This window comes from Brassica napus, chromosome C7 (genome assembly GCF_020379485.1).
Source record: "Brassica napus cultivar Da-Ae chromosome C7, Da-Ae, whole genome shotgun sequence".
Classification (NCBI taxonomy): Eukaryota; Viridiplantae; Streptophyta; class Magnoliopsida; order Brassicales; family Brassicaceae; genus Brassica; species Brassica napus.
This window is the reverse complement of record NC_063450.1, coordinates 44,886,793-44,912,704: the sequence shown is the minus strand read 5'-3', so window position 1 is coordinate 44,912,704 and position 25,912 is coordinate 44,886,793. Positions and strand designations below refer to the sequence as shown.

At 35.2% G+C, this 25,912-nt stretch overlaps 3 protein-coding genes across 5 annotated transcripts; all 3 read left to right on the top strand.

Annotated features, from left to right (window-relative positions):
- Window positions 1–59: 59 nt before the first annotated feature.
- LOC106410762 (kinesin-like protein KIN-4C) lies at window positions 60–6,698 on the top strand. 3 transcript variants are annotated; one of them, XM_048762012.1, is made up of 26 exons: window positions 60–378; window positions 494–640; window positions 729–881; window positions 979–1,232; window positions 1,320–1,495; window positions 1,602–1,726; window positions 1,818–1,854; window positions 1,935–2,026; window positions 2,116–2,229; window positions 2,321–2,434; window positions 2,516–2,599; window positions 2,678–2,882; window positions 3,041–3,150; window positions 3,219–3,317; window positions 3,398–3,511; window positions 3,591–3,707; window positions 3,808–3,888; window positions 4,132–4,203; window positions 4,289–4,382; window positions 4,455–4,486; window positions 4,591–4,676; window positions 4,758–4,829; window positions 4,916–5,146; window positions 5,242–5,386; window positions 5,477–6,115; window positions 6,205–6,698. In XM_048762012.1, the coding sequence occupies exons 1-26, from the start codon at window positions 268–270 to the stop codon at window positions 6,511–6,513; spliced, it is 3,813 nt and encodes a 1,270-aa protein (XP_048617969.1). In that variant the 5' UTR covers window positions 60–267; the 3' UTR covers window positions 6,514–6,698. The 3 variants fall into 3 exon arrangements, with proteins under 3 accessions (XP_048617969.1, XP_048617971.1, XP_048617970.1); XM_048762014.1 differs by having other exon boundaries at window positions 61–378; window positions 3,050–3,150; window positions 4,919–5,146; XM_048762013.1 differs by having other exon boundaries at window positions 61–378; window positions 3,050–3,150.
- Window positions 6,699–8,073: 1,375 nt separating this feature from the next.
- On the top strand, window positions 8,074–10,568 carry LOC106411053 (protein COBRA). The gene is made up of 7 exons (XM_013851730.3): window positions 8,074–8,339; window positions 8,704–8,783; window positions 8,861–8,987; window positions 9,068–9,397; window positions 9,467–9,626; window positions 9,712–9,995; window positions 10,091–10,568. The coding sequence occupies exons 1-7, from the start codon at window positions 8,237–8,239 to the stop codon at window positions 10,381–10,383; spliced, it is 1,377 nt and encodes a 458-aa protein (XP_013707184.1). The 5' UTR covers window positions 8,074–8,236; the 3' UTR covers window positions 10,384–10,568.
- A 10,221-nt stretch (window positions 10,569–20,789) lies between these two features.
- On the top strand, window positions 20,790–24,529 carry LOC106408290 (agamous-like MADS-box protein AGL8 homolog). Its single transcript, XM_022705445.2, has 8 exons — window positions 20,790–21,081; window positions 21,961–22,039; window positions 22,117–22,181; window positions 22,710–22,809; window positions 23,194–23,235; window positions 23,305–23,346; window positions 24,077–24,180; window positions 24,294–24,529. Exons 1-8 carry the CDS (start codon window positions 20,897–20,899, stop codon window positions 24,400–24,402), a joined length of 726 nt encoding a protein of 241 aa, XP_022561166.2. The 5' UTR covers window positions 20,790–20,896; the 3' UTR covers window positions 24,403–24,529.
- Window positions 24,530–25,912: the final 1,383 nt, after the last annotated feature.

Genomic DNA, 25,912 nt, shown 5'->3' with positions numbered 1-25,912 from the left:
ACCCGAAACAGAAATATATTTTTTAATTTTTAATTTTACCTTTTTTTCTATTATTTCTTTCTCGTATAAGCTTCTCTCTCCTCACTGTCTCTCCTTCAAATTTTGAATCCTCTCCTCCACAGGTTTCGCACATCGCGAACATTTCAAAATCTCCCAGCTCTCGGTTCCCGGATTGGATCTGCTTTTTCGGTGGTGTGCCGATTGGGTTTTTCGCTGTGGTTCTGCTGGATCCGTAACGGAGGGTTTCCGCGTTTGTGAGCTGAGAAGATGGAGGCCGCAGAGTGCGTCAAGGTCGCCGTCAACATTCGTCCGTTGATTACCCCCGAGCTTCTCAATGGATGCACCGATTGCATCACCGTTGTGCCCAAGGAGCCTCAGGTAAGGCGTTTCCGCATCTAATTTCTCAAATTTTTCTGGTGGTTTTCGTATTGGCTGATTCGATTCTGATATAGGGTTTTGCTGAATTGAGTTTTTTTGTTTTTGAATTCAACAGGTTCATATAGGTTCACACACCTTTACATACGACTTCGTATTCGGGAATGCGGGATTACCGTGTTTGGAGATCTACGATCATTGTTGTGCTCCTCTTGTGGACGCACTGTTTAAAGGATATAACGCTACAGTTCTTGCCTATGGACAGGTTTGATTTTAGATTCTCGTTGATGATGTTTTCTTTAGAGCTACATGATGTTCAACTATTGAAATTCATTGTTTGCTGTTTATTGTAGACTGGTTCAGGTAAAACTTACACCATGGGGACTAACTATAGTGGAGATGGAGCAAATTGTGGTATTATACCAAAGGTGATGGAAGATATATTTAAAAGAGTGGGGACAACTAAAGATTCGACCGAACTGTTGATACGTGTGTCTTTTATCGAGGTAATAGGATTTATCAAGCTTGCTTTTTTTTTTTTTTTTTTGAGATCTGATTTGTATGTTTCCATTTGATTTTCAATGCTTGCCTTTCAAATTGCAGATATTTAAGGAAGAAGTTTTCGATCTGCTTGACTCAAATTCCCCGGCTCTCTTAAAGAATGATGGTGCGGTTCAGGCGAAGCATGTTGCCCTCTCAAGAGCTCCAATTCAGATCAGGGAAACTGCTAGTGGAGGCATCACTTTGGCTGGTGTTACTGAGGCAGAAGTGAAGACGAAAGAGGAGATGGGCTCCTTTCTAGCTCGAGGATCTTTGGCTCGTGCTACTGGCAGCACAAACATGAATAGCCAGTCAAGGTGAAATCTAGTAAAATTTACATGGTTTCACTAGATATTCCTTTCCGTTTTCCTCAAATTTGCTAATGTAAGTTTTTTTTCTTATAGTCGGTCTCATGCAATCTTCACAATCACGCTGGAACAAAAGAAAATTTCTAGTTGTTCTTCCACAATGACTGAAGATGCCGGTGAAGATATACTATGTGCAAAGCTTCATTTGGTCGATCTTGCTGGTTCAGAACGTGCAAAACGAACCGGAGCCGATGGGATGCGCTTGAAAGAAGGTTATCATCTCCCACCTTTCTTTCTGTTCTACATTACTCTTCTTTTGTTTTGTAAAGAGAGACAAATTACTAAGCTGTGAGATTTGTCTACTGTACGTTTTTACAGGAATCCACATCAACAAAGGTCTACTTGCGCTAGGAAATGTAATCAGTGCATTAGGAGATGAGAGAAAGAGAAAGGAAGGAGGTCATGTTCCTTACCGTGACAGCAAGCTCACTCGTTTGCTTCAGGTACTAAGGCTTTTTGTATCTTTTTTTACAATACTTTGTCAATAAAACTTATATTTCACGAGCATATTAACCGTACTATCTTGTAATATAGGACTCTCTTGGTGGCAATAGTAAAACTGTGATGATTGGTATGATTTTCACTTATATTAGCCTTTTGATCAATCAGTTTTATTCCTACATTGATTTAATCACGCAAGTAATGACGCAGCTTGTGTAAGTCCCGCTGATACAAATGCTGAGGAGACACTAAACACACTAAAATATGCTAATCGTGCACGCAATATTCAGAATAAAGCCGTGGTACGTATATCTTACTTCTTACTAGATATTTCTATGTTTTTATTTGCACTTTATGACCTTACCGTTTTGTCATTTTTTGAAATGATTAGATTAATCGAGACCCAGCAGCCGCACAAATGCAACGAATGAGGAGCCAAATTGAGCAGCTGCAGACAGAACTCTTGTTCTATAGGGGTGACAGTGGTGCTTTTGATGAGCTTCAGGTATTCAGTCCGAACTTAGAAAGACATTTACATTTGATGCTAGTCACATGATTTCAGTATTTAAACCTTAAACCTATATAATCTTTGTTAGATCCTCAAGCACAAAGTAGCACTGCTTGAGACGAGCAATCGTGAGCTACAAAATGAACTTCAAGAACGGCGAGTAGCTTGTGAGCATTTCTCAAAACGTGCTTATGACGCTCAGGTTTCTCTTCTATTCACGTTATTTTGATGGGTCAGCTTTATATGAGATCTAGCATTTAATACTCTGTTTTCGTCCATTTAGGTTGAGAAGGACAAACTTATAATGAAAATTGAATCTGTTCGCAATGGTAAATCCTTGGATGAGATTGAATCCTGCCAAGATGAGGTGAGGTGTCCTTTACGATTCCTTAGTTAAAATCTATGACCAAGTGATACTTTTTGGCTAACGTGTTTATTCTTCCAGGATGTTGGTTTGATCAACAAGTACGTTTCAAAAATTCAAGAGCTAGAAGGAGAGCTGCTGCATGTCAAAAGCTTAAAGAAAGTCAGTAGCTACAAATATTCTGAGTCTATTGATTCCCATGAAGATGGACCCCGTTCGAGTAATGTCTTGTTCCCCTCATCCAATGAGTCGTCAGATTGTGAAGACAAAGTGATCGATGTCGCAGGTTGAAACTTTTACTAATGTTTTACCATTTTTGCTTGCCTAATAGAAAGAAGCGCCTCAGACTTTCATATGCTAATTCTTAAATTGATAAACACATTCTTTACATAGATGCCATGCTAAGCTGTGTTCATTTGTTTACATAGATGACATGATTTGCAGTGTGTGCAGATGAGGTTGAATTTCAAGAAAAGGAGCTTGAACATTGCTCACTTCAAGAAAAGTTAGATATGGAGCTAAAGGAATTGGATAAGAGGCTTGAAGAAAAGGAGGTACTATTTTCATATCAACTTCTCCTTTAGTATTTCATCTGCAATAACATTTCAATTCATTCATGAAGGCTGAAATGAAGCGTTATTCAAGCGGTGGTACATCTGTTCTCAAACAACATTATGAGAAAAAGGTCCATGAACTAGAACAAGAAAAAAGGGCACTGCAGGTCAGTGTTATGTGCTCTATATTGTATTTTGATGAAATTTATGAACTCGGATTTTGATTAAATAATATATGGATTGGCAGAGAGAAATTGAAGGGTTGAGACAGAACCTTGCTAGCATACCATCTGCCCCAGGCGATGGTGCCCAAAAACTAAAGGAATCGTATCTTCAGAAACTGAACACGCTTGAAACCCAGGTACCGCCTCTTTTGGTTTATCAGCTATACTCAGTCATCTACATACAGTATGGTTTTTCATGATGCATCGTCCCTTTAGGTTTCTGAGTTGAAGAAGAAACAAGATGCACAAGCTCAACTCTTAAGGCAAAAGCAGAAAAGTGACGACGCAGCAAGAAAACTACAAGATGAAATACACAGAATTAAGTCCCAAAAGGTGTTCTTTTTCTCCTGTGATCTCCATTTTAATACACTGTAACATATATGCTCATGCTGTGTCTCTTAACTATACTTTTCTGCTTCGGTTGGACTTGCAGGTGCAATTGCAGCAAAAAATTAAGCAAGAATCAGAACAGTTCAGGGCTTGGAAGGCCTCAAGAGAGAAGGAAGTCATGCAGGTATATTAGATTTTTCTTGATCACTTTGAGGCTTACTTGATTGATAAGTGTGTCTGTCTTGCACCACTAAGGAACAAGTTAAACAAGTTTCATCTTCTCAATCATTAGTCACCACCTCTATTCAAATACAACATGTGCTTGTAGAAAGTCTCGTTGTAGTTTGGAAGACATTTGACATGGTTATTCAGAAATCTCTTGTGTGTACTGAACCTCTCGTTATATTGTATTTTGAAATTTAACCAGCTAAAAAAAGAGGGAAGGAGAAACGAGTATGAGATGCACAAGCTCATGGCTCTGAATCAAAAACAGAAGCTGGTGCGCACATCTTTATAAACTTTCAGACAAATTAACTTGATCTTTTCTGTTATCATGTCTGCTCAATCGTCTGTGGTTTTAACAGGTTTTGCAAAGAAAGACAGAAGAGGCTTCCCAGGCGACAAAAAGACTCAAAGAGCTTTTAGAAAATCGAAAGGCGTCTTCGCGGGAGACATTGAGTAAGGATTAGTATAATCAGTTCTATCTTTGTTGGTATAAATTACTAACTGGTTATCCTACTATATATGCAGGTGGTGCAAGTGCTAATGGTCCAGGAACTCAGGTAACACCCGCCAACTTATATGAAATCGATGCTTTGTTTTTCCATTTATTAGGTGACTGTGTTGGTTGGTTTGTTAATGCAACTTTCTGATGATTTATTTGCAGGCATTGATGCAAGCAATTGAGCATGAGATTGAAGTCACTGTTCGGGTTCACGAAGTGCGTTCTGAGTACGAGAGGCAAATGGAAGAGTATGTGCTTGTTTTATATCTTTCTTCATGGCCTGATTCTAAAATAATGTTCCTATTAAACTTTCTCCTGTCATAATTCAGGAGAGCAAGAATGGCGAAGGAAGTTGCAAGGCTAAGGGAAGAAAACGAGTTGCTCAAGAATGCCAAGATAAGGTGAGTGGTGATTTTGTATAAACCAGTACCACTACCATTTCATTACTGAAAAACTAGTAAACCCTTTACGTCTTCTGTAACCAAAGCAGCGTTGATGATGATACCATGTCTCCGGGTGCAAGAAACTCAAGGATTTTCGCTCTGGAGAATATGCTTGCGACCTCTTCAAACACTCTCGTTTCCATGGCATCACAATTGTCTGAAGCAGAGGAACGGGAGCGTGTATTTGGTGGAAGAGGGAGGTGGAACCAAGTTCGAACATTAGGTGACGCAAAGAGTATCATGAACTATCTGTTCAATTTGGCATCAACTGCGAGGTAAGATCTCACTGAAGCATTTTTAGAGATCATATTCCAAATATGACTCCCAACTCATTCTTTATTCTTATACATGTCCATTGTTTAATTAAAAGGTGTCTAGCTCGAGATAGAGAAGCAGACTGCAGGGAAAAGGACGTCCTAATAAGAGACCTGAAAGAAAAAATTGTGAAGTTTAGCAGTTTTGTTAGATACTTGGAGATCCAAAAAGCAGACCTCGCGCATCAGGTGAAGGCACAGGTTAGTAAAATTAGCTTCTACTACTCTTGTTTTATCTTGATAGCTAATGCCACTTATCCTCTGAAATTTTGCATGGATTCCATTTTACAGGCTTCTGAATTGATCAAAAGGTCTGCGGAGGGGAATTTAAACAACGAGCACAGCTTGAAAAAGCAGGAAGCCCGGAACTCGGTTATAGTTCATGAGGACATGGACACCTCTGATTCTGATGACTCGGACCATGAACGGGAAGATCCAGATCTTGACGATGAGTGGAAACCTGAGCAAGAATCAGAGCGTGAGTCGGAGCAGGACTCAGTTATAAAACTGAACAGGAAAAGAAACTTCAAAGTGGGAAGACGGCGCTCTAGTGTGGTGCCGAGGCGTTCATACGAAGAGAACCTGGACTCTCCTTCAGATGAGGCAGTGAAACCCACGTCAACATCTGATGTGTGCTGCACTTGCAGTAAGAGCTCTTCTTGCAAAACGATGAAATGTCAATGTCGAGCTACAAAGGGATCTTGTGGTCCTTCATGCGGTTGCTCTTCAGTTAAATGTTCCAACAGGAACGCAGACGAAAAGCAGAACAACAACAGTGAGAGTTCTCAGGAAGAACAACAACAAGTCCTTGCTTCACGTGGAGCTTTGCTGCTCCAAAACGCTCTTGCTGACAAGCCAGTTGAGGAGACTAATGATGGAGAAGGAACCAGAACAAGAAGAAAGCCTCTGTCAGACATAGGAAACACGACGGTAACATTCTCTAAGACTTTTTCATTGTATTTGATCATTTCTCCGTTTCTGTGACAGCAGATAGCTTATTTGATGATATTTGGTTTCAGGGTAAAACAAATGTGCCAAAGCCAATGAAACGAAGGAAATGGAGGAAGCCTCTGCTTCAGCTCGTTGTAGATCCACCACCAGCAACAACTTCATCTCAGGAGCCGAGCGACTCTGGAGAGGCAAATAATACCAAACTGAAGCTACCGAGGTCGATGACTTCTAAAGGCAGCAACATGCTGAGAGAAAGAAACGCCGACCAAAGCGGTGGTGAATCAGTTGGTAATGGTGGTTTTGTGCAGAGCAGTTCTGGTGGGGCAAGTGGAAGTACAACTTCAGATGAAAAAGAGAACCACACTCGTCGGATCTAACCAGGAAACGGAGACGTTGCTTGACGAACGAGGAAAGATGGGTTTGGATCTTTTTCTTATTATCCGATAATCTTTGTTTTGGTGTGTGTCAAGAACATGTTCTAGATGAACGAATGCATATGCGAATTTTTAGAGTTGTGAGTCTTGTTGACAATACAAAATCATTGAGATACATGTTTGAACTTGATGGTTAGTTTCACGCCTTCACGGTGATCAATTAATGAATGAAACTTTCACCACTAATATTAATACAACTGGTGTTTGGTTTGTTGTCTTTATTTCGGATATTTTAGTCAAACAAAAACCAAACCGAATGTTACTATTGGGTTAGTTTTTGATAGTGTCGGCAATACTATATCAGTAAAATTAATAATGAACTAATGAATCAACAAACAATACCATACTACCACTTTACCAGTACGAAATTAATAAGCCAAGGCTAGTCTTTTTTCTTTTTTAGAATAGTAGTCTCATATTTTCACATTATATATCGACACCTTAAATTCGACGATTTTAGCTTTTTAAATCTTGAAAAACACAAGTAGATAAATGAGAATAATTGAAAATCTGTCCACATATGTCATTTTTTCTTCCCCACCGACAACCTAAAACAGTGTTAATTGCCCACGTTCCTTCTTAAAGCTGTCGTCTCCGGTAATAATCTTCTGGTATTAAACTAACTTCTGATGACAATTACACAAAAGCCCCTTTCTAACTCGTGAAACACTTCCAGAAAATTTTAGAGCTTTGAATAAAGTAATTCAAGAAAATTATTGTACTTAATTATATATATGTTTTTTTTCCTTCAGAATTTGTATCTTTTTTTTATTTAAATGTGAATCTATTTATACAAACAACCTTTATTTTAGACTAGAAATCGTTATGAGTCTCGAATATACTACCAAAATTTTAAAATAAAAATAATAGTAAAAATTCTCCACAATCTGAAAATATAATTAAAAAAAAAATAATTTTTGTATATATTGTATTGTTATATGAAGAAGTCTTTTAGTAAAAAGTTAATTATATAACTAAATATTAATCAAATAAAATTCTTAATTATATAATTAAAAATAAAATATTGAATTATCCAAAATATAAAAATATAATTAAAAAATATAATTTCTATATATATATTGTATTGTTATCCGAAAAAGTATTTTAGTAAAAAATTAAAAACATAAATTATATAATTAAATATTAATCAAATAAAATTTTTACTAAAATTATGAATATAGTGTACAAAGAACTTTTCAAAAATTATGAAAATATTTAAACCCGCATCGCGGACAAAACACCTAGTCAGTCTCGAATATACTACCAAAATTTTAAAATAAAATATATTATATTTATTATAGCTGTTAAACATTAATTTTGATTTAAAATATGCAAGATTAAGGGTTTTATTTGAAGAAAGTATATTTATAATCTTTAAGTGGAGAAATCATTTGAATTCATTTACTCCAAAATAGAAGGGTAAAGTGGGCAAATCAGTAAAAACCCAGCTCAAAAATTACTGCAACAGCCACTAAGCCAGCCAGATCCCAAACAGTGCTTCTTCTATTTGCAAAGCTGAAAATCTTGCTGCTCTCTCTTATAAGTCCACTTCACATTCAAGCAAAGCTTATTACTCTGAGATTGATTCGTATAAGATTTAAACCAGACCCATCTTAAGGGATCTGGAACAAGCTCCGTTGCTCTGATCAACAGAGGAATAACAAAAATGGAGTCTTTCATCTCCAGATCCACCTCCATTGTCTCCAAGATGAGTTTCTTGGCCGTAGGGATCGTCTTCTTGATTTCTTCCTCTTCTTTTACTTCCACAGGTGACTTCTTACTCTCCTTATTACATTGATCTGCTTTCTTTTTTATACTCTGTTACATAATTGCCTTCTTGGTGGCAATGCTAGATCTTTATTCAATTAGTGAAACAAAAAGCTTTTGCAAATCTCAGATCATAAAACTATGACTTCAGTTTTACATATTAGTGCTTCCTATATTTTTAGTAATGTTGTATGTTCTATGCTTTTCAAGTTTCTGTGATCCAAAAATAGAAACTTTCCGAGAAGTACAGAACTTGATGCATACTTTTAGTTATGCGGACAGTTTGGTATGTTAGCAAAGTTGGATCAGTAGAAACAAAGTTCTCTAACCTTTTGTTTTATATAATTGGTAAAACCATTTTGGCAGAAGCATATGATGCGCTAGATCCAGAAGGCAACATTACAATGAAATGGGATGTCATGAGCTGGACTCCTGATGGCTATGTTGTAAGTTTAAGAACTTGTTTATCGGTTATGATTCACAAAACTAAGTTTGCTAAATTGTTTATTTGTTTGTGATCTAGGCCGTGGTTACCATGTTCAACTTCCAGAAGTACAGACACATTCCATCTCCAGGATGGACATTAGGCTGGAAATGGGCTAAGAAGGAAGTTATATGGAGTATGGTCGGAGCACAAACAACCGAACAAGGTCAACTAAAATGTTTTAAGTACCATTAGTCTAATGTTCTAATTGCGAGTTTATTTAATATGTGTTAATGTTTTAAACAGGTGACTGTTCAAAGTACAAAGGAAACCTACCGCATTGTTGTAAGAAAGATCCAACGGTTGTAGATTTGCTCCCGGGGACTCCTTACAACCAGCAGATTGCAAACTGCTGCAAAGGCGGTGTCCTCAACTCATGGGTTCAAGACCCTGGCACTGCAGCCAGCTCCTTCCAGATCAGCGTTGGCGCTGCTGGAACCACGAATAAAACCGTCCGCGTGCCGAGAAACTTCACGCTCATGGGCCCTGGTCCAGGCTACACTTGCGGCCCTGCTAAGATCGTGAGACCAACCCAGTTTGTCACCCCGGACACTCGCAGAACCACTCAGGCTATGAGTAAGAACCAATAATTCGTTTTTATATTGTAGCATTTGTCTTCGTTCTAACAGTTTTCAATCATTGCAGTGACATGGAACATTACATGCACATACTCGCAGTTCCTTGCTCAGAGAACCCCAACCTGCTGCGTTTCTTTGTCTTCTTTTTACAACGAAACCATTGTCGGATGTCCAACTTGCGCTTGCGGATGCCAGAACAACAAAACAGGATCCGGCGCCTGTCTCGAGTGAGTCATAAAGTCTCAAACTTTGTTTCTTTTTGGTTTCAGTTTTTTACAAAACAACAAAGTCTGAAACTTTGTGACATTGCAGCCCGGACACACCTCACTTAGCGTCTGTCATCTCACCACCGACCAAGAAAGGAACGATCTTACCACCGTTGGTGCAATGCACGAGACACTTGTGCCCCATCCGAGTGCATTGGCACGTGAAGCAGAACTACAAAGAGTATTGGCGAGTGAAGATCACAATCACAAACTTCAACTACCGTTTAAACTACTCGCAGTGGAACATGGTTGCTCAGCATCCTAACCTCGACAACATCACTCAGATCTTCAGCTTCAACTACAAATCTCTCTCTCCTTACGCCGGATTAAGTAAAACACACACATCCACTCTGTTTCTATCTTATCTTCTCTCTCTGTGGTGGATCATAAAGATTGATTCTTTTTTTCTTTTTTTTAATTTGCAGACGATACGGCGATGCTGTGGGGAATGAAGTTCTACAACGACTTCTTATCAGAAGCAGGGCCTCTTGGGAATGTGCAGTCGGAGATTTTGTTCCGTAAAGATCAATCAACGTTTACGTTCGAGAAAGGATGGGCTTTTCCTCGTAGGATCTACTTTAACGGAGACAATTGCGTCATGCCTCCTCCTGACGCTTACCCTTTTCTTCCCAACGGTGGTTTCCGGACAGAGTTCTCTGTCTTCTTCTCCGCCGTCCTCCTCCCTGTTCTTCTTGTCTTTTTCTTCTTTTCCGCGTAATTTTGAAAGTTTTTGCCACTGACGAACGATCCTGTGTCCCGTTCGGTTACGGGTTAGAGGGCGCCTGGTTTGATTGTTCGGTCGACTGGTATAAACGTTTTTTACGTAATTCTTTTGTTTCCCAAAAGAAAAATATAGAATCTTTTGATACTTTTATAATTTATATATAGTTTTCATCTTCGTTATTTTTATTCTTCTGTTTCTTATTTTATTTCGTAAGTTAAAAAAAAAAAAAGAAAAAACATCTACCTTCTCTCTCTCTTCGAAAATTCTCTGCCTTCTCTCATCAACCCTCTATTATTGAAGCTTACTCTCCGTCTCCGGTTGCTCTCTCAGAGCCGGAGTCGGGTTTAGTTTCTTTGAATCGTCCTTTTTGGTTTCAGTCGGTTTATATCTTCATGTTTTGTTTTCGTTTTTTTTATCTTCGGTCGAATATCCAGATCTTGATCTTATCCTTACCGGGGGGGGAATGAGAGCTTTGCATGTTGATCTTTGACAATTAATCACAATCTATCATATTTACATTTTATTACATATAAAAATTGAAGGACTATATACAATGCAAACAAAATCTAAAGAAGCTACAGAAGGACTTAGCAATCTTTGATCAATGTCATAAAGCGAAGTTGTTAGGATTGGTGCTGGTAATTAGTTGTAAAGAGACGATAACCAAAAAACATTGCCCGCTGCCAGAGCAGTTAGTAGTCTATTACATCCCTCTTGACATTGAAATTATTGTTTGATATGAAATAAATTCAATCAAATCTTCTTCTTTTTTTTAAATTTCTTAGTTTTTTTTTTTGCTAAAATTTGGAAGTTAATTATTTCCTTCTTAGTTGTAACTTTCAAAAGACAATTATTGGATTGAAGAATCTATTGGGTATCAATATCATTAAAGAAGAAAAAAACAAATAGAAAGAGATAATGGACTCGTGTAAATGGGGCTCTTTGATTAGTTTTGTGGCAGAATCCCATCCAAAATAAGACAAAGTGGGAGGTTGCTTTAAAAAAGTTTGTGTGCGCTGTCGACTCCATATTTGCACATAAACCCTAAAATTGCCAACTCTCCTTAAAAGCAAACAAAGAAATTAAAGTGTAAAAGTTTAGATTATTCAAGTGTACATTATTATAGAATTTAGTTCAATCGATATAGTCGTGTGTGTTTCTATTGAGATGATTGTTTTTAATGAAGGAAAAAAAAACTGGGATTCGTGGACTTATTTCTCAAAATGAACATCATACAAGTGAAGTGATAAGGCTCAAACCCTAAAATGCCAATGTTATATATGTAGTTTAGGCGGTTGTATTGAATCTGATATTTTAAGTGATTTGATATTTAGTGAATTCTTAGATGATTTTAGGTAAATCTGAGAATTTGAGATGATTTTGTTAAACAACTCTAGAATCTCATCTAAAACAATGAGATTTTTATTTTTATTTTAATAACTAATGAACTCTTCTCAAATACTCTAAAAACAATTAAAGCACTCTAAAATCTCTGATTTGAATTTTGTTCAATAACAGCGGATTTCAGAGTGTTTTATGAAATGACAAGTTCAATAACACTAGATTTTAAAGTGTTTTTTAAGAATAACAGTGGATTTGTCATTTTAATACAAATCACTTCAAACTCTTAGTTGAATACACCCTCCCTTAAAAATTTTCATACATATTAATAAATTATTAAATTTTCTATTATACATTATAATTAATATTTATTTTATTTTATTTTGTTAGTTAATGAGTTGAAAATATACATAAATTGGTAAAACTAGCAAACATATGAATTAAAAATAAATGAAACTTATATTTAAATAAAATTTTAAATCTACAAGGACACTTATATGAAACATAAGAAGATTAAACTATCCCGAAAATTTTACTCTATGTACATTTAGTACCCAATAACATATGATTATCAATTACGGATTAAAAAATAAACGAATTTATTATGTTTAAGAAAATCTGTTGTACTTTAACATATTAATGTCAAGGTCCGAGCTTCTGACCCGATTAAACCGTATGCTTTGTCACCAAACTCCATTGTTGTTTTAATTGTTTTTTCTGAAAGTGAAGCTAAAGTTTGAGATTCACCTAGTCTCTTGAATAAGCATTGCGGTATTTAGAGATGATAGTGCACGTTTCAATGTCAAACCTATGCAATTAAGGCCTTTTGATACTATTGATACCTATGCTTCATAGTCCGCCTCGCCGTCGTTTGAGATTCACCTAGTCTCTTCGGTGAGTTTTGTTGAGGTTACTGCTGACCTTGCAGTTGAGAGATACTCTCCTGCATCTTCCCTCTCTGTGAGAGGTGAATCATATCCGGTGTTCAACCTGATATTGAACTCCTCCAAATCTCTTTCACTAAGGTATTTACGTCGTTTCAGACTATTTGAAGCTCTTTTAAACTGTCATTTCTAGGATTCAAGTGAAGATTATTTGTGGGTCTTTTTACTTTGAGCAAGTCTCTCCTTTAATTTTAAAACTTTCACTACAAGAAAACACAACATTAACGACGGCGAAATTCGTAGTAAGTTCGTCGTAAAACGAGCTTTACGAGGAATTAGCGAGGAAACACGTTTCGTCGTTATTCGTTCGTCGTAACACATATTCCTCGCAAATTCGTCGTAAACTAGCGAGAAACACAATTCATCGTAAAGACGAAGCACAGTGTTCGTCGTAAAAACCACGTAACCATTCCACGTAAGAAGGACGCTACATTTCCTCGTAAATACCTCGAAAGTAATTCCTCGTAAATTACACGTAAAGCTTTCCACGTAATATACTCGGTAAGCTTTCCTCGTAGTGTTGTCGTAAATAATTTCCTCGTAACTTCCTCGCAAAGTTTCCACGTAATGTGCTCGTAATTTAGCTACGAATTTACTTCGATTTTTTATTTTCCAGAATTAAAAAATATAATAAAAATTATTTAATTTATATAAAAATAATTTATAAAAATATAATATAAAAATAAACGTAAATACGAAAATATTTTATACATAAATAAATTTTGAATTTATAATACAACCAACGAAAAGAAAAGAAAAAGAACTAAGGGTCGTTTATCGCCCGGTAGAATTTCTCACTCCTCATCTCTACATCCGTCTCGTCATGTGTGCCGGATGACTCGCCTGGAATGGGATTTTTTCGTCACATGTTCCTCAACAAGGACTCCCATTCCAAATTTGTGGACGCTACAACGTCCAAGAAGCCCTCGACTCCAGCCATACGAGCTGTGAACGCAGATCGCGTCGAGTCCAACTCGTTACGCAGCTGAGTGACTTCATTATCCCGTCGCTGACCATAAGACGATGTCGCTCTCGGAACGTTGACGGAACGAATCCCCAACGTCCGTCCTTTTTTCTTAGGGACAACTTTAAAAACAAAAAATAAATATTGTTAGTAAAAAATTAAGGTTAAATTAAATGAATAATAAAAAAATTTAATATTTTAAAAATTTTACCTCCTCGTAAATCTTATCCACTTCAATTGTGGATAAGGTGACGGATAATCCGTCGGTGGACTCCTGGGTCAGCTGGGTCTGGCGGTCTTCAACCCAGCCAACCAAGTCGTTGAAGATCTCCTCGGACCTAGCATCTACAAATTGGCCCGCGTTGTTCTTGTGGGTCCTCTCGTAAAGTTGCAAAAGAGACGGGAGTTCTCCCGTCTCTTTGGCCTAAAAAACATTTAAGAAAGTTAGAATATATATATAAAAAAAATTAATTAAATTAAATATTTAATTATCATATCGAGACGGATACCGGCGTGGGGTTTTTGACCCGTAGAGTGAAACATCGGTCCGTGGCCGTGCTCATCTACCGTCTGACGGGAGGCAGAGCAAGATTCGGCGACTCTAATGGCGTCAGGATCCCGCCAATAAGGAATGAGGCCATCCCACACATCTGTGGTGAGCTCAGGGGGTTTGCCACGCTCATACCCCTTCACGATCCAGTCTCCCTTCCAGTTGGAGACCATTTCCAACAAACGAACTTTCGTTTTCGCGTTAAACGCCTTCTTTACCCTCTCATTGACCCTTTTGGACCAATGGTATTTTTGCTGTTTTAAAAAAATCAAATTAAGAATTAGTTTTAAAAAATTAAAAACTCTAAATAATAAAAAATTGAAGTATATATAATTAATTAATTACTTACAGCGAAAATTTTGAACCACGTCTTTCTGACGTAGATCGGCGTCTTCTTCCAGTTCGGATGTGGCTCGGAGAAGTAACCTTTGATCGTCTCGGTTACGTTTCGAGCAACACAATTGTCAACCCCAAACCTGAAAAAACAAATTTAAAGTATAAATTATTTATTATTGTTATAAAAGAATTTTAGAAGAATTTAAAGTATAAATTTAAAGTATAAATTTAAAGTAACCTTTGATCGTCTTGGTCCGGTCGGTCGGGTCTAGGAGTGATAAACCTTCTCTGCCTGGCTGAGCGAGAAGGTCCTCGACAATGTACTGCGAGTAAGGAGCACTCGGCGGCACCATCAAATTGGGATGAATCCCGGCCGGCATCGGAGGAGCCATTGGAGGAGGCACAGGAGGAGGCACCTCTGGGACATGAGCATGAGGAACCGGTGGTGCAACGAATCGAAGAACCGATGGTGCACCAGAAGGAGGCGACCGAGAGACTCTCTGAGAAGACTAACTCTCGGGGACAGTCTCCGGACCCGAAGAACCGTGAGCTGAAGAAGACGGGTCTAAACGACTACCAAGCTCACCGAACATCTCTCTGTAATGAGGAGTAAGTCTGTTCTTTCGAACCTGGAAAAAAATTTTAATTTTTAAAATTAACATCAACAGTAATCAACAAATTCTATAAATGTAGCTAAATTCCCTACATTAACCACCTAATCAACACTAATTAACATAAAATCCGAGATACACATTCCGACTATTGCTAGCGAATTCCGGATGTACTTTGTTAAAATGTTTCCAGGCTCTTGCATCTGATGGATGAGTCATCTCACCATCCGTCTGAGTATGCTCGGCATGCCATCTCATCCCTCCGGCAGTCTGCTCAGATTGGTACAATCTTTTCAATCAGTCTGTAATTGGTAGGTACCACATTCTTTGGTACGGTACCCTATTACGTCATCGTCCTTGCGGCTTGAATCGTGGCTTCTTGCAGAATCGACATTCTTCTAACTTCTCATCATCTCCCCAGTAGATCTTGCAATTGTCGATGCAAACGCCTATCATCTCCGAAGGCAACCCAAGGCTATAAACCAGTTTCTGAATCTCATAATAAGAATCAGCAGACACATTGTCTTCCGGCAAATACTCTTTAAACAAGTCTGCTCATTCATTCATGCAACTTTCAGGTAGATTGTGATCAGTTTTAATATTCATCATTCTAGCAGCCAACAACAATTTAGAGAGACCTTCTCTACAACCACTGTAAAGTGGCTGATTCGCAGGATCTAACATTTCATAAAACTTTTTTGCATCTATGTTAGGTTCATCTTCATCATGAGCTACGAATGCATCAGTTACCATATCATGAACCCTATCATAATCTACCATCTGCTCTTCCTGATGGTAACTATGTTCATTATGCAAATGATGATCAACCGGTTCTTCCTGAAAATTGCTATTACTACTACTAGCTTCATTCTCATAATTATAACATTCTCCATGTTGAAACCAGATATAGTAATTTGGCGTGAAACCTCTATTTATTAAATTCTTCCAAACATTTTCACGATTTGTCAATTTCGAATTGTTGCATTTCCGATAAGTACAGAACATCTTACCGCTTTCTTGGGCGAGCGGTGTGGAATCTGCTTGATGCCTAAATGTCTCCAGCCCTTCGAGGTATTCTTTCGTCACTCTCCCGTTAGCATCTCTGTGCATATACATCCACCTCCGCAACTTGAAAATATTCTCAGAGCCGACATTTTGTTTTCTTTCACTTTTTTTTTGTTGGTGTGTTTAAAATGATGTTCAAACGTCCATATTTATAGGGAATTTTCGAATCTGATAGTTGAATGTTTACTTGGAATTTACGACAAAATTTAGTTAGGTAGCCGAAACAAAAAAAACGTGTTACAACTATAAAGTTGGTGGACTCGAAATTCTGTCGTTAAGTAAACGTAAAATATTTCCTCGTAAAGTAGACACTACTTTTACGTCGAGTTTACGAGGAAACTATTTTTCTTCGTAAAAACCATGTTATATTACGTCGTTTTTACGAGGAAATCCTTTCGTCGTTATTTTACGACGACTTAACGTTGCTTTTAATTTCCTTGTAAGATACTCGTAAAGTCGGCGTAAATTTACGAGGATTAAATTTCCTCGTTATTTTTCCTCGCTATAGTTATGTTTTCTTGTAGTGTTCTATCTCATGTTTTATTGTACTATTGTTATTGTTGTTTATCTTACCGTCGAGCATACCTCCGGTTGTAATAGCCGAAATATTTTAGATTTGAATTAATGAATTTGTATTACAAAAAAAAAACGAAACTCCTTTTCAGAACTGTATAACTCATCTTAATATTATTTATTTGACAGTTTAAAATGGAAAGAAAAAAATATCAAAAAGAATGTTTTTTTTTTTTTTTTTTTTTTTTTTTTTTTTAAGAATGTTACGTACGAAACATATGAAAAACTTGAAAAGAAAGGAGTGATTTCCTACATTTTCCTTATTTTTTTGGCGTGGTTATCTGATAATCTCAATTAAAATTTTAGTTTTTGTGCCTTCCCAAGAGTCTAGGACAATAATTCAATAAGCTCCACATGGATGTCTCCTCTGGTTTTGTCGAGTGACAAATCAAAGTACTTCTGTGGTTGTTGTTCTTCGTAATCATCCCTTTCGATTGGTTTAAAAGTTCACTAGATTCTTATTACGTGTCAAATTTTGACTCCTATAATTTAACTTCGAGGAATGGATGATGTTTCCTTTTGGACAAAACTAGAAAACAAAATTTATTAATATATAACCTTTACTTTTTAAATAAACGCATAAACATTTATTAAAATAAAGATTAGAACGAATTGATCATACAAGAACACGTAGTCAGATAAAGTAGAATAAGAATAACTATTTCTATTTAACAATTTCTATGTTTTTAAAATGAAAAAATCTAGTAACCATTGTTATTTGTATGTCTAAGCATAATGCATTCACATACTTAGTGTAGACTAGCTGAACGGCAACATTTGTAAACGACAACGCAACTCAAGACTTGCAAGACACCGTCACATCCCTTCTACCAATTGGCCGAAACTGCTTGGATATCCATGCAACAGTGTCTATATCGACACGGCCATCCAAAATCTAATTTATCAATTTGGCATCGATCTGCTATTTGCAATTAGCAACTCATGCCAATCTGATTTCCAAACGACTATCGCGAAGTCACTATCAAAATTTGTTGATCTATGTTTGCATTAACCATTTAAGGGTTTTGTGGACGATTTCCTCTTTCTTCTAGTAATAAATTTTGTTAAAATCATTTTCATGCTAAACTATTTAAGCTAGTAAATATAACATTTTTTGTAAACTAAAGTAAATATAACATTTCAAAAAGAATTTTTATATCATGCTTGGTTAAAACATAACCTCATAGTATCTATATTTGAAAAAAAATCAAATTGAGTTTCTCATTATATGAACACAAAAACTCATAATATTTTTTATTATTAAATATTAATAGAATTTTAGAGAAATTCAACTTGAAAAATATATGATAATAATGGCTTCACAAACTTTCAAATTCTGCAAAAACAAAGAAATAAACTTCTATGAATATTAATATATAATGGCACAGAAATGTTCAGTTTTCACCATACCATATATGTGCACACGAGATATCATGTACGAATGTGGTCACACATATACATTTACACAAAGACAAGGCGTGATGTTAAATAGTCATATGTTGACATGTGCTCGTAAATTACAAGCTTTTAGCGATGGATGTCTTAAAATTCAAATTTCACGAAAGGATGATTCGATAGAAATAATATTAATGGAAAATATGGGTTTATGTCCACGGTATATTGGTATAAGTTTGACAAGACGTACGTGCGATATAATATATGCGTTCTTGAGATGTGGACTTAACATAAGGTATGAGAAGAAGAAATGATCCAGAGTTTTGATCTAAGAGGGCAAACATATTTGGTACTAAGGAGCGAACCAAATTTATGTTAATAACGATTCAGAGAAATTGAATACGTTAGGGTACTACCCATCCATTTAGATGATTAGGGCTCATCAACACCCAATTGTGGTCCATTTCTTTTTCTTTACGTGGTCCGATTTTGGTATATATACTATTTAGTCTATAAAAATTTACGTACATTTGATTTGAGCGAGTATTACACTATTGTTCCAAGTTCACTATTGTCAATTACACGATGCACACTCTCTATTCATAATCGTGGATTACACTATTGTTCCAATTTGTTCCGCTAATTACTATTCTGAAAATTACATTTGGAATTTTGAATTATATAGTAAGAAGGTCAAATTAAGTTTTTTCTTTTATTGTTAACAAAAGCAAAAGTTTTCCTTTTATTCGTTCATTTATAGGCTATGCTAATCACTTCATATATATTAGTATAGTACAATTTATCACACATTTCAAAATTGTAGAATAACTTTCTCTCTCGAGACTGTACCATTGAGGCATTGACAACTTGACATTGAAATAAAAAGTGCACTGTTCGCAGTTCTTTATATATTTATTGTTCCGAAGGTGCTTGACAGAAATTTAAAGTGTCTTTTTTTCTTGGTAACTGAAATTTAAATGTCTTTAATCAAACAATAGAATACCAGTGCTAATATGTGCAACAAAAACGTCTGAAGTAAGGTTTTTTTTTTTCAGTGAAGGCTTACTAACGTCTGAAGTAAGGTTAAAATCACAAGTGATTCCCTCAGTTATAACTTATAACCTTATAAATTCTTTCAGAATTTTGATATCATTCAATTATACATCTCACCGGCTCAGTTATGGTTTTCATTATTCTGATCAGTTTACGTATATCACGCAGAGGCAGGGGCGTCCCTGAAGATATGGGGGCCTTAAGCAAAAGAGATTGGGGACCTATCTAATGGTATGTTTGTTTTTTGTTTTTCAGTGAGATATTATAAATAAGTTTGATATTAGTTAAGTTAACACTATTATTATTATTTGTATTTTTACCTAAACAAAATATAAAAACTAATTATAAAATTGATAATTAAAATTAGCTTTCCTATATTGAGAGTATCATACGTTCGAGATTCGCATCCCATAAATAGGCTACTTTTTTCGGTCAAAAGATAAATTGTATATATACATATATATATATATATATATAGAATTACTTCTATTCTAGTACATATGCATGTTGGTCCAAAAGATCAACGGGAGCCGATAGAAAATTTAATTTTTCGTTTAATTATGTTTCAACTTTAGTTGGGTCAACTGAGCCTAGTTTCCACTTGTGATGATACAAAGAGAAACTCGATACTTTTTTTTTTTTTTTTTGATAACTCGATACTTGAAGACAGGATAAACGGTTTATCATAAATTCATATGCTTAAAATATACTAATTATCACATGAGTGAATATATATTTTTTTTGTCACAAAATACTTCATAATTAAAGGGCCAAGCCGAAGTAGAAATACAGAATGTTAGTCCACTAAAAGTGTCATTACAGAACTCTGGAGTCTGAGATAACATTTTTTGATCTTGCGATATGAGAGAAAGATAGAGAGGTGAATCCAGATGAGATTGATCGTATATCACTAATGATTCCGATTCTCTTTTCTTTGGATTCATTAATTGCTCTGATGAGCCTTGTGTTGTCTGAGGAGACGTCGAGGTCTGATAGAGACGGTGTGATAACTCCATGAAAATATCATATAAAACAACTCACATGAACGAATATAAAACAACTTAAATAGAGACAGTGTGATAACTCCATGAAAATATCATATAATTTCATATACAGTTTTACTGTGCAAACCTGTAAGGAATTAATTTTTTTTTTCCCTTTAATACGCATTAACATTTGAGTTCTTGAATCTTGACTGATTTGTTCTTAACCTTAAAAGCTATGACATTTAAAACTCCGTACGGTACGGAAACAACGTAAGCCAATGGGGAGGCACAAACTAACGAACAAGTTGTAATTACAGTAGAAGAGAGCCTATGAGAACTCGACAACAATTCGTATGGTTTATTTCCCAAACAGCCCTTAACTTTATCTCCACTCTGGTCTCTTCCACTTTCTATGTGGCTTTTTCTCTCTGTTTCGACAAATACCATCGTCTATGTATAAACATCAACATACCGTATTTATACCTACATCACTTACGTCACTGTTCACACGCTTACGTCACTGTAGACTCACGCGAAACCTAACAAAAGTCCACGGAAATAATAATAAATAAATGAAAAAATTATCACACATTCAACACAAAAGATACCTAGAGAGAGGTCCTTGGACATTTCAAGGTTGTCGTTTCTCTCTCTTTTTCTTGAGCTTTTGAGGAGAGAGAGAGAGAGACATGGGAAGGGGTAGGGTTCAGCTGAAGAGGATAGAAAACAAGATCAATAGGCAAGTTACTTTCTCTAAGAGAAGGTCTGGTTTGCTCAAGAAAGCTCATGAGATCTCTGTTCTCTGCGATGCTGAGGTTGCCCTCGTCATCTTCTCTTCCAAAGGCAAACTCTTCGAATATTCCACCGACTCTTGGTAATTATTTTCATCTATAAACCATATATTATATTATTTATATTCACATCGATCGTATCCATATCTGCTTTCTTGATTTTCAATTAGATTTGTTTTCTTATTCGTACGTCTCCATCTCGATTGTCGTCAGTCTTTAAATCCAAATCTTATCCCTGTGTGTTGCATATATACTGTAGATTTGTTTGTTCCCTAAGAAGTGGCTCGAGAAATTAGGGTTTTTTTTTGGGATTTTACGTATATGGACGCATGAAAAAGCTGGTTATGTTTATTTTCCCTTGCTTTACCCGAATGAAAATAGCATAAAATTATGATACTTAGTACACAGACTCACGATTTGATTGCCTCTTTTCATGTATAGAAGCACGTGCTCACAGTGAGACGTACGCTTATGTATATGTATATAACATGTATAACACTTAATGACATATATTTGAAAGAAAGGTTGATTTGAAACAAAGAAATAAAGCATTTACAAGGATGTGCTATAATCCAATGGACAATACATAACGTTCAACATATATGTAAGTTCGTACTGATATAAATGCGCTTTTGTATGTTTATATATGTGTTGCTTGTACTATTTTACCGTTTGCTTTGATAACTAAGTCAGTACTCGAATCTTGACATTGAATTTGTACCTATAATTTCTATAATGTTGTGTGGACTCACCATGAACCAGGTTTTATATACGTTTTTGTTTTATGTGCTTTACTTTTAGCGATCTTTTGTCAGTATATCAAGCAAGGTAAACTTTTGGCTAAACACTTTGTAACAAATTAATGTTACAAATTACAACGTTTTAAATTATAGTCTGATTTATATGTATGGATCAAATTAATTAAGTAAATTTTTGTTTCTTTTGAATTTTCTGAAATCTAGCATGGAAAGGATACTTGAACGCTACGATCGCTATTTGTATTCGGACAAACAACTTGTAGGCCGAGAGATTTCACAGAGTGTAAGTTTTAAGATTTGGTTTTACTTCTAGCTGTTTATGTTCATAAGTCTTAATCCTAACGTATACCAATTTTGTAGGAAAATTGGGTTCTTGAACATGCTAAGCTCAAGGCTAGAATTGAGGTACTCGAGAAGAACAAAAGGTATGTAATATTATCTTGTAGTGCATAATGCCAAATTAAGATTGCTTCATAATCTGTGTGCTTGTCAACTAGCAATTAAACGTATATATACAAGAGTTGTTTTAACTGAACTAGATTTTGGTTGAACATAAATATCTAACGCGTCCAACTTGCTGCCTTAGCACCTATCGTTAAAAATACTAACACATAACACAGCTTAAGGGGGAATGCATTATGTAAAGACTTATTTCTCACAACTTATAATAACAAGTACTTCTTGACTTAAGATCTCGTCATCTTCGAAATCCTTTATTAATATATGGTAATCGGGGAACTTACTATTTGTGTCTTTGGATCCTCACAATATTCTTTTTTTTTGGAATGAAATCCTCACAATATTCATTTTCTGTAAGGAAATTTGAACGTAATACCTGCGCGTAATATCACACATGTAGCAAGGAACAAAAAGAAAGCACAATGCTTATATAATAAGAAGTTGCAAAAATGAAAATGTGCAGGAATTTTGTTTTTTGGTAAAATAATGTGCAGGAATTTTATGGGGGAAGATCTTGATTCGTTGAGCTTAAAGGAGCTCCAAAGCTTGGAACATCAGCTCCATGCTGCTATCAAGAGCATTAGGTCAAGAAAGGTAATATCAGAACGTACATTCATACAGGACCGGTTCAACACTGTTAAAGGTCTTAGGGCGAAAAATATTTTTTTTTACCCTCTAAAATTATATGTAGATAATGTTTAAAATGTTTATAAAATTTAATCAGTAATATTTTGTAATGAAAATAAAACTATATACATATCAAATAATTTGGGCCCTTTTTAATTTTATTTATTATATTTATAATTTTTTATATATAAAAATATAGATTTTTTAAAAATTTGGACCCCTTAATTAGTATTATACGGGGGACACGGGCTTGGCCCGGGGCGGTCGCACCGCTTGTCTCCGGCCCTGCATTCATATGAATTGGAGTTGAAATTTGTGATGGCCTTTTTAATAAATTTATAATATTTGCAGAACCAAGCTATGTTCGAATCCATATCGGCGCTCCAAAAGAAGGTATAGTGTCGCAACCAAGCAGACCATCATTTTAGATTTAAGCTTACTTGTTTTATTTGATTTCATCAGGATAAGGCCTTGCAAGATCACAACAATGCGCTTCTCAAAAAGGTTATACAACTTCTTTTTATGTATTTAGTGGTTACATTTGTATTAAAAATGGGACTGAAAGTTGCAAAGTGAATTATACAAGTATGTCATCTCACCAAAATTTACAGTAAAAGATTATTTGAACAAAATATATTATAGCATTATAAAATATACGTATGTTTAAATATAATTTATTTACGATAGAATTCTCGAGTAGCTTTTATACTACTGTTTTACAAAAATATTTGCATAATTAATATTAATATATAAATGTAGAGAAATGTTTCTATATTAGTATTGTTTACGACATATATATTATATGTGTCGGTAACAGTCTTCACGACCAGATACATTATTGTTTATTTATTAGTAGTGTCTCTAATATTCTATTAGCATTAGAAATGGTTAGTATTTATTTGTTTATTATTAGTGTACTACTAAATATCAATGTTGAAAACATTTATATGCGCTAGGACAATCGGTTGTGAGTTTTTTTTATGAAGCCAAGCCAATTAGAAGCCGATTAGTTTTAAAAACAACATATATAGTTTGATCGATTAATTGACCTAGTTTTGGAACCTTGATAGTTTTATTTAACTAAATGTATAGTTTATTTGAAAACTTTTAAAGTTGTTATTTTATACTTATATAAAATACATTATAAGAATTATATTTATATAGTAATTTATAAAACAGAACATATTCGTGCATCTGTATAGTATTAACAATGACAAAAGTTATGATATGATAGATTAAGGAGAGGGAGAAGAACACGGTTCAGCAAGGAGGACAACTAATCCAATGCTCCAACAGTTCTTCAATTCTTCAGCCCCAATACTGCTTAACCTCCTCCAGGTATCGTCTCTCTTTCCGTAGTATTCCAAATTAGATTTATAGAGTTTGATTCATTGTGTAATGTACATATCTAGCTGTGAATGATTCTGATTAATTAGTCATTAAATGGGCAGAGATGGCTTCGTGGGGAGGGTTGGGGAAGAGAACGGCGTAGCATCATCACTGGCGGAACCAAACTCTCTTCTTCCGGCTTGGATGTTACGCCCTACCACGAATGAATAGAATTATCTCTATATGTTAAGACAATTTATGTTTAATATTCTCATAATATTTATGTATATCAGCATTTTTCTGGATTTACTGAACCGATATATTTTAACTTTTAACTAGTCAGATAAAATTTTATATCTAGTGATGTAATTACAGTGTCGACGTACGTACACTATCACTATTCACTAGATTCACTCCGTCTTATCTTTGTGATGATTTCTGATGAATGACGTGTTAATACTTTTTCTTTTGCTGTGGCATAAATGCGCGAAAGCAACACTATATCAATATTCTATAATTGTAAATGTGCTCACTAGGCGTATGAATTTAGTCAATTTACTCATATTGTAAATCTGCTCATTATGGAGGTGCGCTTTAAAGTTGTCACGGGAAGGTACCGCGTGGCTCAAATGTTTATTATGATTTTGGAGAAAAGGAAAAGTTAGCATTCGCATATATATATTACAAAACAACTAGGATAAGATCTGTGCCTTGCACGGGATGAGATGATTAAATTTGTAATTTACGAGATAAAAAGACATTAAATCTGTTTAATTTGGATATTAGTTTGTTTTGGGTTGATTGTTTTGTGTTTTAATGAGGATGATATAGATTGGCGACGTTAATATGGTTGAAGTTTTTGATTTTATGGTTGTAACCGGAAGACTATAACTACTTATTTGGTTTCATGTCATATGAAGTTTACACAATACTTATGTTAAGCATTCATATTATATTCAAATTTCTAAACACATGCAAAATTAAATCAATTCGAGATAATTGTCGACGAAAAAAAGAATTTATAAAAAAACATTTCATTAACTAAGTCAAATAAACCATTAAAATTCTGTTTTCTATTCGAAATTCCTATAGATTTAGAAATCTCACTTACTGTGAATATTAAAATGTATAGGTATTTACTTAAATTACATATATATATATATATATATATATATATATATATATATGTAAAAATATAAAAAGTGATTGATAAATATATAAACATACCGTTAATTTTTTTATTTTTTTTTTTGAAAAAGGGCATCACATACCGTTAATTAATATTGAAACAACTGTTTTGGTCAATATAACAGTTGAAAGTTAATATGCTTTCATAAAATTAATTAAAAATAAAATTGATTTGTCATTAAGAAAAAATGCATTTTCCTATTTGTACGAAGGTTTTAATCGAAACTTGTAATCTTCTTTTTATGTTGCTTATTTTCTCGACGAGGACTGAATATATCTCTTTAATTAAGTATATTGACTTCTAAGAGTTGTTTACTAATCTTTCCACACAATACAACGACCATTAGAGCTTTTGATTCTACCAAACAGTTTGAAATGTAGATTTAATTACGCAGTAGGTTTCCATTGAATTTTCTCAAATACAAACATCTGATATGATTGTCTTTTGGTGTTAAGCTTCTTTATGCCAGTGATCATTAAACTTCTCAAATTTAGTTGCACCACAGTAACCATGAAAACTAAACTTATATATTGTACTCCAAAACCTACCGCA